At 34.9% G+C, this 12,177-nt stretch overlaps 1 protein-coding gene across 2 annotated transcripts in view; it reads right to left on the reverse strand.

Annotated features, from left to right (window-relative positions):
• SPATA17 (spermatogenesis associated 17) overlaps positions 1-12,177 on the reverse strand; it is an 89,099-nt gene that overhangs the window by 43,913 nt on the left and 33,009 nt on the right. For both annotated transcript variants that reach the window (XM_027641583.1, XM_027641582.1), the window contains one exon: positions 8,967-9,090. In XM_027641583.1, coding sequence (XP_027497384.1) covers positions 8,967-9,090 — 124 coding nt within the window. The remainder of the gene's footprint in view (positions 1-8,966; positions 9,091-12,177) is intronic.

A 12,177-nucleotide genomic window follows, 5' to 3' on the forward strand; every position in this document is an offset into this window, starting at 1 on the left:
AAGGTTTAATGAATGGTCATCATATTGTATATGGGAAAGAATAATGAGAGAACAGAACCGTGTTAGATTAGTAAAGGTAGTCAGAAATTAGTAGAAAAGAGTGACATAAAAAAGAAAAAAACCCACAGAGATTAAGATTTTACTAAAAGATTGTTGAAACAGAAAAACTGAAAGCAAAGCAAACAATGGATAGAGGGAGATATAGTGCTCATCATGTCCCTTGCAGGACAGACACAACTCCCAAATTAACAGTATATATTAGATACTAAACAAAAGCACTGAATATTGAATAAACTGTGCAAGTTAATGAAAGAACTTTACCATTATACTGTTCAGCAGCCTAAGAGCTGAAAAACAAAAGAATTGGTGTGTACATCACTCATTTTGAAGTCTCATTAAAGCTAGGATACCATCAGTGCCACTTCTTAATCAACAGGAAGGTTTGCTGTTGAGACATGTATGGTATTTTATCTTCATGACTTTGCCCATGCCATTCCTAACCTCCCTCTTCTTATGCACTTATCTCTTACTTAGCATGCATTTCTCCTGATACAATAGTTTCAAAAATTACCTGAGCAGGACCAACCATGCCTCACATCAAACTTGTATAAATACCAGGTGGACTATTATGCATCAATCAAATTTATACCAGTAACAATTTCAAGAATGTCAGTGGAGTTCCACTGTCTCTGAATGTGGCTCTGTGAACTATTTAGCTGCTATTGTACCCCATTGTCGTTTCCTTGCAATACAGATTCTTTCTTAAATATTTTTATCATATCACACACAAAGCCAGCATTCAATATACAACTCACTTTTACCAGTCTTCTGACCCTGCAGCAATCTAACCCTTTCACCACCCCAATTGACAGTGATACACAAAATGTGGTCATGTTTTCCTAAGATCTCAGCATGTACACTTTTTGATAGATCACACAGCTTGTCCTTTAAACTCTGCCATTAATCCTACCCACAGGAATTGAGCAAGAAGTTTGTTGCCTAGAAAAAATCCACACAAATAGGGATTATGCAATTCAGATGCTGAAAAAGACAGTTTAAGTGCAGGGATCTCCTACCTAGTGGATTTTTAAATTACTAATGCTAGATGCAGAGATGCTCAATGTTATAATACATGGTAGATACAGAGATGCCACTATGCTATAATAACACGCTTAGTGTGAGTGACATGGCTAGTAACAAGCTATTTAGAAGAAGCTCTGAGAAATATTGCCATGTCTATATGAATATGCCTTTAAAACTGAGCTTGCAAAGGATCAATCAAAAAACAGCACTCAAACTTTATGTTCTATTGTGTGTTAAGCTCTTTCTAATGACAGATGAATTTTCAGTGTAAACTCTCATTTCTTTGCACAGTTAACCGGTTATCAAACTGAAATGCTTCTATAACAAGCAGCTTTTAGGAAAAACAGAGTTTGCAATACTGTCACAGATAAAGCTTAAAAGTCCATTCACTCCCTATCTTTAAAAAATAGGAAGTGAATATCTTGTTTTCTGTGAAGTGTGACAAAGGGAGAAATTATTGATTTCTGTTGGAAACACTTTCACTTACCACTTGTGCTATGCTGAGACTTAAGAGAACAGTGAATGGGAAGGAAGTTCTGTACACTGACACCGGGAAGAAATACATCTGAAATCCTGCATAGCCATCTATTTCTCATGGGAGGTAGGTTATGGTGTCAGCAGACAGCACTTCCCCATCCTCCTCCCATTGCTTCCTTACCTATACAGCTACCTTCTTCTGGGCATGAAGATCACCACGCTTATCATCTTAGTTTTGGCTTTTACTGTACTTGTCCTCTCTAGGGAGGTAACCACCATTTCTTAGAGATAAAGAAAGGCTGATTGAAAGGAATAAGAGTAAAACTGGAAATCTATGGAAGTCATAAACTTTGTCACTAAATTATATTGGCAGATGGTGCACCAGATAGATTCCAGATATTTTGGCTTCCAGCACTAGTCCTCTTTTTTTTTACATCACCATGAAATGGTGTTGAGTAGCAGAATTACAGGTCTGAGTGTCCCCAGGATAAGTAATCCCAAAGGGCAAGGGCTGGACTCAGATTCTAAGAAAACCAGAGATTTTTGATTGTGTGTGTAAATCACTTAAAGGTCATTTTTGGAATTTAGACCTGGCAGAACTAATCTTCCAGACATAAACATTTTTTCTTTATTCAGGTACCATGTCTTTCAGAATCACAAACAGCTCAGCTACTGGCTTCTTTTCTAAGTTTATCTTACTTTGTCCTTCTTTTTGACAGAAACATTAAGCAACATGAACTGAGATCCCTTCTAAGTGAACTGAGATTGTGTGTATAGTGCCCCACAAGGCACAAGATTTGAATGATTTTCCTATAGTGAATATCTGTGAATAGACTGACACATCTGGCTTCTGATGTGGAAGTGAATACACGAAGAAAGCTTGCTGACCAAACATACCTGTCACGGGTACTGTAAGAAGGGTCTAAGGGAAATTGTAAAAACTTTGGAATTAATATTTTATAAAAACAGAACACTGCAGCATGAAGTGCTTCCCATACTAATGCTATTTAAATGTAGCTGCAAGCCTGCCAGAGAACTAGGAAATCTCACTCTCTCCTCTTTAATTTAAATGGGATTTTTTGTGGTACAAGCTTTGGAAAGTACTCAGAAACATCTGACTTCTTGACAGAGAAGCGATGAGTGGATATTAAACACCCATGGAGAGGTGGGGTTGTTCATTGATTGGGGCACCTAGACTAAAAAAAAAAAATTAACTATTTTAGTTCATCTTCAGGAAGTACTAGTACTTGTAATGAATGATAATTTCATCCCTTGAATGTTTTAGAGACAGGATGATAAAATTACAACAGTAAAGAGGGAGGAAATAAAATGTAAAAGGTAAGAGCTAATTCATTCTTCATGCTAGCTCAGTCCTTGGCCTTTCCTGAACAGACTCTGCCAATAGTAACAAATTATGTATAATCATTCTGTGATGTGGACTGTTCACTTGGGACTAAGCTCAAATGACCAAACTTGCTGCCTTGTCTCTTAAACTGTGGATCTGAAGATCAAAGGCCAGGGCTTTATCCACTGAGTCCTCACCTTTATAAGAATAAAACTGCCAGTTGTCCAGAGACAGAGTGGATGTCAGACAGTGTCATTTTGGACCAATTGTTTTTCAAGTTCTTACAGGACAGCACATTAGGTTAGAAGCATATTAATCAGTTGTGTCTTCTGAATATTCATTAGCCTGCTCCAGGATGGATTTTGTGGCCTTTTTTCTTTCTCACTTAAAACATTTAAACCTGATGTAAGTGCAGTAATTTCAACAGAATTAACTCCTGATTTCCAGTAATGTGAAAAGGGGACAAGGGCTACCAGTGTAATGTCTATGAATTGCCACCTCTGTTGACAGGAAAAATTTAATAAAAGAATACCTTAGTATTGAATAGAACTTGAATTTAAAATATTTTACTCTAGGCATCTTCAAATATGAAATAAGTACGGATACAACTGATACAAGTGATATTTTGAGTTTTAAAATAACTACAGAAAATCAAAACAAAATTAATTCATCTTAGAAACAAAAGATGAAAAAGTGGGACATGTTTTTGCTTCCTTTATACTCAAAAGCCCTAATTCAGGGCTACAAGTCCTTCAACTACTGTTTGCTGGAAAATGAGACAATATTCTTGGCAGTAATTACATTGCCTCATTCCTAGGTACGTGCTATTGGCCACTGTCAAAGATAGGATGCTGGGCCAGGGGAGTCAGAAATCTGACTCAGTCAGGTCTTCTAATTAATCAGGGTCCAACAGAAAGAAGAGGCTATACAAAAATCAAGAGTAGGCATACATACACAACAGGCATGATTAATTTTTCTAAGGTCTCAATAAGTAAAAAATTCTGATAGAACAGAAGCTCCCAGAAAACAGAGGACCAGTGTTAGCTCATCTACTCTCAGCATGATTTATCACAGAGCAGGAGTTCCAGGTTTAGAAATGAGGCCATGATTCAGTCCACCAGCCTCAGCAATGATAAGCTTAAGTGATGCATGTATAACATCTCATTATCAACAATGTAAAAATATGTTTTGTAACTGTGAGACAAAGCTCTCAAGCTTTTGTAGATCAAAAGAACTTTGGCTTCCTGGACTAGTTGTACATTTCACTTTCTCTGAGAAAAGGTAATTGTGGTTTATCTGTTTATAAACAGTAGAAAACTGGAGAAAACAGAATTAAAATTTTCTTTTACCTCATCCAGTACTGTTTGCTACACAGGAAACAACCATAAAGGAAAAAGATCTGTTGCTCTGCTGATTCTCCAATCCTCTTCTCAGTGACAGGAGAAACCATAATAGCAAAAGGCTTTTTCAGCTGGGGCATTTTGAAGACTTTCCATAAGACTGTTCTCCTGATCTCAATACCTTATGAAACATGCACGATATTTCTCCCTCCACCATTTCTGCTCTCTATTTCGGTTACCATTGGCTTCTGCTCCCCATCACACCATGGACCTGCAGATGCTCTGCCTGGGTAGAAGCAGCAGTTCTAGCAGAGCTGACACACTCGCTCCCACTCACAGAATCACCTCAGCATTGCTGCTTGCTCTGTCAGCACATACTTAAAAAAATAAAGGTCTGCATTCTTGCTCAATACTGGATCTTTGGATTTAGGATGTTATATGCCTAATTCTAATCATCATTTTAAGACAAAGACCAACTGCAAAATTTCTTGAAAAGCTGGAAGTACCAATGACCTCAGGAATCGTGCAACCACGTATTTCAACAAAAGTGGGCTCTTCGTAACCATTTCTACAAAGTGCCACCAATGTGTTCAGAGCCTCTGTCTGTCGTTGACTTCAAAGGTCATTTGTCAGCACTTTGCAGAGATGGTCCTTACTACAAATGTCAGCTTGGAAAATACGACAAAGAGCAGAAGTAAGAAACTATTCAATTATAGTGAATGTTGTTCGTACAGAAAGGAGAACTACAGGGACATAGAGGGATAATCTGCATGGGTAAACAAGTTTATAATGAAAACCACATTTAATGGGGTTTTTTTTACTAATGACCTCTTGAAAAAAAAAAGGATTGTTACTACTGAGTGGAAATAGCATACTGTGATTCTGGACTAATAAGAAAAACTTAATTATTATAAATTTCGTGTCTCAATAAGAAATCACAATGCAGTTCATGATAAAACACATAAAAACAACTTTAAAAAGCGTTATCAATAAGAAATTATAAGAAATATTCTTAACAAAGGCAAAGAATTGTTAAATATGTACTGTAATTTTTATCATGTTCATCATGATGTCAAAATTTATCAGACTGCTAGGGTAAAAAGCAGAAAAAATTGCATTATATAACAATTTTAAAATCTGAAATATAGAGATCTTATTTCAAAATGGAATTTATTTGGAAGCCCCACAGATTTATTTCTTGCTGTGTTTTACACTAGAATCTCTTGCAATAAGCAAACATAAAGTGGAGCAGAGAACATAACTTATCATGTGGTAAGAAGGTTTTTTGTTTGTTTGTTTGTTTTTAAAATTAAAGCAATCATGTAGGAAAAGCTTCCTTCAAACACAAGAAACTCATGCTATTTGACTAGTTATGGATACTACTGGCATATAGCATGATGATTAAAAGCTTAGTATTTAATAACCCTGAAGTTTTAGAGCTCATGCTCTATTTCTCCAGACATTATTTGGTTGGCATTGGTGGGATACATAATATTGTACTTTCAGAGAAAGACAGTCAATAATTATATTATTTAATATGAATTTAAACTTCTAAAGTACTAACATTCTTTTATATAAATGAACTGCTTAGTTCTTCAGTGGATTGTAATATTTGTGTAAATGCAATGTATTTCTACAAGCAGCAATAGCAAATAGTTATATTCATGTAAGTTTACATGGCAAAATACACTCAATCAACTATTTGCAAAATATATAGGAAAGTATAATAGCACATATTTTTAATCATCCAATGATTTCCCCAAATGTTAGTTCCCTAGCAGTGGTACCCACGACACACAACTTCCCCCCAGAAAGGTGTGTAACTGCAGAGAAAACAATTTAATTGTATGTATGTCTATATAATATTTTGTATGCAGATCAAACTCTTTGTTCCTGAGTTTAAAGCATACACACATTTATTCTTCTCATATTTTTAGCTGACCAGGAACTGTGTAACTGCATAAATTCTTGAGCTAATATACTGTGGCTCTCAACAGGGCTAATTAGTTTGGGTTCAGCCCCATGTTATAGCTCCAGATTGGCTTGGAAAGAAATCAAAGCAAGCTGTCTATATAAGACTATGTATATATACCTGGTACCAGTAACGACAAATAATGCATTCTAATTCAGAGTTTGATATCCATTTCTTCATCTCTACTTTTCTTTATAGAGGTAACAGTTTATGAAAGAAATAAATCCTTTAATAACAAGTTCATTCATGAAAAAGACAAAATGTTGAGTTCATCCTAGCCCATGTTATTATGTACATAGTAGACATCCCTGTACGTTCATGACACTGCATTCTTCAGTTTTACTTTTTGAAGTGTAAAACTAAAAAATGCTAGCAATTAGGAATGAGCACACCTTGTAGTGTGCTACATATATGTAGCTACCTATATATGTAGGTATATAATTATATATACATTATATATAAACACTTCTGAGATGGGTTTGTGGGCTTCAGCTTGTAGGTAGTGGAGAATGAGATTTGACACGCCTTTCTTTACAAAAATTGAGGAGCAGCAACTCCTTAAATATTTTCTTTCAGTAAGTAAACAGCCTGTTCTCCCTTTTTGCCTGTACTAAAATAAAATATTCCAAACTATAGAATATATTTGAAACAATTATTGCAAATATAGATTTTGCAATGCTGTCCCTATAACCTGCCTGAACATCTGTAGCCTTGATGCACAGGGTGGCTCAGCTCCATCATTGTATGGCAGGAAGGGGAGGAGAAGCAAACTCTAGCAGGTCTCTGTAACTTAACTGGGCTTTAGTTGATACATGACTTGTCCAGCTTATCAACTTACTTTAATCACTCAAAAGTGTTAACTTTTGCTGCCTGTTTCTACTGAGACATGAATTGGTCCTAATCCAATTAACTATCCTTTGAAGACAACAAGACACAGCTGTAGTCAGATCAGAAGACCAGGCATATAGAGAGTAAAATGTCAAACAGAGAATCAAACCAGTAAATTCTGCATTGAAATTATTTGTCCTGTATCTTGGCAAGATATTAAATTCTACAACTACATGCAAGTGTGGAATATAGATATGATTGCAGTAAGTAGTTAACTTCAAATATATCTTTGCTGTTGTTCAGGTTGTCTGTAAGTTTTGCATAAATTTACACTCATTTATGTTTTGAAATATTTCCCTGCAAAAGAAGACGGTTCTCGGACCACAGATACACTGTAAAGAAAAAATCCTGTGGGCTGTGTGTCCCAGTATTAACAAGCCATCTCAGCAAGCAAAACCAAGCATATTTTTGTTCTGCAAGACACTGCTAACTAAATTATAATTCTGTAAAATTAGAAATCTAAATTCATCAGAACATAATAGTTACTGCTGCCCTCTACCAGCAGTCTTCCGGTAGATGGCTGAAATAAGGCACTACTTGCCTTTCCTTAAAAATACATTACAGATTACTAAGCCAGTATAATCAGATATTAGGTAAACTAATAAGATCTTGGACCACAGGTCACTCAATGTCTCTAAACTGACAATTTTTGCGCTCCAGGTAAGCACAGTAATGTTTATGCATTTATTTACATTATTTGTTCTGTTCAAAACAAAAATTCCTGACTTTTTACAGTTTAAACCAATATAAAAGTACTGTGCAGATTATTCTTAATATCCTAGATCTACATCTAGAAAAATCCACTACAGTGATCTAATTTCAGTTATTAACTAGCTCCTCTGTCTAAAAGACACTCAGAAAACATTTTATGCTATTTTTTACTAATACTATACTATGTTGTTGGTTGTTTTTCCAAATAAAATTACAAATGTCCCAAACAGAGGGGAAGATTAAATATCTTGTCACTAGCTGTCATGGTATTTTTCTGCATTTTTTAGGATTAACAGTTCTTAGACACAGATTATAATTACCAACACATAAAAAGAAAGCATTTAGTTCATACTAACATTTCACTTTAATTCCATATTCATATGAAGAACAACAAGTCACCAAACATTTATGGAGACAAAATCTTTTGGGTTTGTTTTTTTTTTAAAGTTCACAAAAAGTGACTAAAAAAAAGGCAAACCCACAAGCTTTACCAATCACATCAGTTTTGCATATGATATATCTACTGCCATATTCACCTGTCTGTAAAGCAGCTTACATAAGAAAACTTGGAAAAACATACCGGTTTTATCAATACAAAACAAATTAATCAGCAAATATTTAAAATTTATGAGGCATTTCTCAATGAAAACAATCATGCTAAATAAGCTATTTCAGGCAGTTCTAGGAAAAGCTTTAGCTGAAAACCTGCATTTACAATCTATCCTAAAAACAAGAAGAACACAGCACCAACCCAAGCATTAAGTCAATTAAAAAAGGGGAAAAAAATGAAATCCCTTCTCAGCTTAATAACTTGTTAGTTCTTGACAAGTGCAACAACACAACAATAAGCCAGTCAAAATGAGTTTTTAAAGCGAGGTTATGCCCTTCATGTTGTGTTATCACAGTGGCAGATCAAACTGCTGACTTGGACTCTTTCTGCCAGCAGTGCTGATGCTGCCTCTATGAGGCTACTGTCACGGAATAGTCATGGTACCTGCTCTTGCCTATAGAAAGGCACTAAATTGAACTCGAAGTAGTGTCTTTGTGATATCTTTTCAACAAGTCATGTCCCATTCAGCCTGCTAGTTTATCTCTGTCAGGCTGGGGGCCCAAGTGGTTTGCATGAGCTGTCAGGGACAGGTACACCAACCTGCTCAGTGCTAAGGAGGTAATGCATCTTTCGGGCTTGGTATTTCTTTTCCTTTTCTTTCTTTTCTAGGGCTTTCATTTTCTCTTCATTTTCCTTCATTTCTACGTACTCTTGAAGTTCAGTCCTGTAATAAAATAAGTCTGCTATTATATTACAACAATAAAAGATGTGCTAATGTTCTATTTTACTTTAACCCTTTCATAGCTAAACAGCTATTATGTATTAGCAGTATACTGACACCACTGGAATGCAAACTTACAGTTCATTCAATTCTACAGCAGCAGGATCTACACAAATATAACTCTGAAAAAATAGGATTAAAGTGATCAAAAGTATGAACAGTATATGTGTTCATATCTCTTATTCTTTTGAAGCATATGTCGACCTATGTATTTTTACAGCCTGATAAAATAGTATTCATATATGTCCTTTTATTTGTCTTTGAGTGTCATTTTAGTCTTATTATCTCCAAGTAGGAGATATTATAATGTAGTGATTTTCCTGAAAATGGTTTTAAAATAAAAGCTGTTCACTTATGTCTCAGCTAGTGCCTTGCAGCCCCTCCTGATCTGCAGAAAGGGGAGATCTTATGGAATGAGAGAGGACACTAGACATGGGATGAAAGATCACATTCACTCCTAGATCCTTGAGCCTTTTTTAAGGTTGAGAATGTAGGCATAGAGAAAAACTGGATGTAAATCTTTTATGCATACATTGTCCTTAAGAGGAGTTTCCATGGCATTAGACTTCTTGCATAGGTCTGGTTTGATAGGAATCATAAAGGCCACCACAAGAAACAAGAATGTAACTGTCTCATGAACCACTGCCTGTGTAGAAAATTCTTTCATCATACAGGAAATAAGGAACTATACCTAATACCGGGTTTCAAAGAATGGAGAAAACTCATGATTTTAACTGAATATTTAGAGTAAAACTTCAACAGAAAATGGGCAGAGATTTCCTCCTCAAAGGCTTTTTTTTTCATAGTGCCAGGCTTGCCATAAATTATGCAAACAGTAGAGTGAATTAATGTTCTATAAGGAATGAAATTCCATGATATTGTGCACAGTGCACGTTTATGGAATTTTTTTGACCCAGTTAAAAAAGGTTAGTTTGATTAACATTTGTTATTTTTGTTATTACAAAATGGCTAGTTCAAATTAACCTGTGTGCCAAAGACACCAAGCATATTCAGTCAAGCATTTAGATTGCTTAAATGTTAATTAAGTGAGTAAATTCTAGTCTTTATTTTTTTAAGCATGTGTGTTTATGATAAAATAAAAAGAAAAAACATTATTCGCATAACTAGATAATTCAAATATTCCTGCAAAACAGATCATTTAGAGAGGTCCACATTTATAGCCTCAGTTGTTTCAATGAGTACCAAATAAGACACTGTGAGGACATGGGTCCAATTATGTCAAAATATGCACATGGATAAGTTTGCTGATATGAATAATCCCATGGGAAAGCCATATTGCTCGTGAAAGTGTTTTTAAGATTGTGGCTCTGACTTATTCTTGATATTTTAGTTATCATTAAATTAGTTCATAAAAATATATGAAAGAATAATAATTGCTTTAAAAATATGAAAACTATGAATTCACATTCTTAAGTACAAGTTGCAGTGTAGAATTTTTATTTGTTTCATGCTATCTTTCAAGTTTTTATCAATTAAAACAACTAAAATATTAAGTAATTAAACAGGTTTTATTTCCACTGTAAAAGAAAAATAGAATGAGAAGGAAATAAAGATTGGAAAAAATGTACAGGTATGTTTCAATCTCTGAAAATATTTTTTGTTGCAGTTTACTGTTAAAGGCTGCTAATACAATATTTCATACAAGGTTACTTATGAAGCACACTGACGTTTAAAAATCACCATGCTATGCTTTTGCAGCAGCGTAATTTTTTTCCAACATAAGATTAAATTGCAAAATAAATGAATTACTTAGAGTGGCATGGCCCCCATTTTGCCACCCTTCTCTTGAAAATTGCTTATTAATATGAAAAAAGAAGTTGGAAAATAGCCTGTTTTACTTTATGCATAGCATTCCGGGGCCTCAAAGCCTGCAGAGCTGGACTAGCTGCACATTTTAGATTGTGTTGGCAAGCGGGGACGATGACCTTTCTGACCTGCATCTCAAGGCTATTATTAATCGCTAAGTAACCTGGTAAAGCCAAACAAATTTGTTTCCATTGAAAGGATCTCTATCTGTGTCTGAGAATTTGTGCTGTACCAAACAAACCTCATTAACTGTGTCCATTTTTGACAAAGAACTAGGAGTTGGAGAGATTGGCGACCTTTCTTTGTCCTTAAGGTACAGATTTCAGAGTCACTGCATGTAGGTACATAAGCATTTTTACTTGGAAACTCTTTGTTCTATATCCATCAATCATAAACAAATGAATAAATCGACAATGCATATAGTATCAACTTTGTTCTTTTATTTTATGCCACTTTACCTTCAATATCAGAATGTATGATCCATGGTTTATGTATTTAATACCATTTCTTCTTGATTACAGAGCCCTCTGTTCAGCTTTACTACCACTATCTATAATGGATGAAATGACCATCAACATATCACTACAGTCTATTCATGTTCTTATATACTCAGGTACTTCTTCCAAACAGTGTATATGGAAGTGCTTTTATTTAGAACAGAACTGGTGATAAAAACCCACAAATAATGTCAAAAATATAGTTTTGTATTACAGAAATAATGATAATGGGATGCAAAATGTTTCCCATTGTCATCAATCTGAATTTACCAGATTGCTTTGAATGATTAATAATCTTTACTTGATGAAATTAGATGAAGTCTAAAATACTTGCTGAAGTTCAATGTAATTCATGATCTCTTTAGAAAGTGCTATCATCCAAATCATCATGATCATTCCTGATTATCACACATCCTCACTAATATTTATACCATAATCCATGTAAAAGTTTGATATTTTTTTAAGCATTTACAAATAATTTTCAACATACTTTTGCAGCCTACACATTTTGTCAGTTGCGCTAAAATATCCCTATCAGGCATTATACTGCCCTGTACATTTGTACCAAACATGCAGACAATTCTGTCTCAGGGATAATAGCTCCCAAGATGATTCTATCCCAAGACACAGTACAAAATTAGGGGTATGTAGCAGTCCAAACATTGCTTGGGCAAAGCACTGATGTTTTAGCATAAATATAGATTTA

The sequence above is a fragment of the Corapipo altera genome, unplaced genomic scaffold, assembly GCF_003945725.1.
Source record: "Corapipo altera isolate COAL_440 unplaced genomic scaffold, ASM394572v1 48b, whole genome shotgun sequence".
In the NCBI taxonomy this organism is placed as follows: domain Eukaryota; kingdom Metazoa; phylum Chordata; class Aves; order Passeriformes; family Pipridae; genus Corapipo; species Corapipo altera.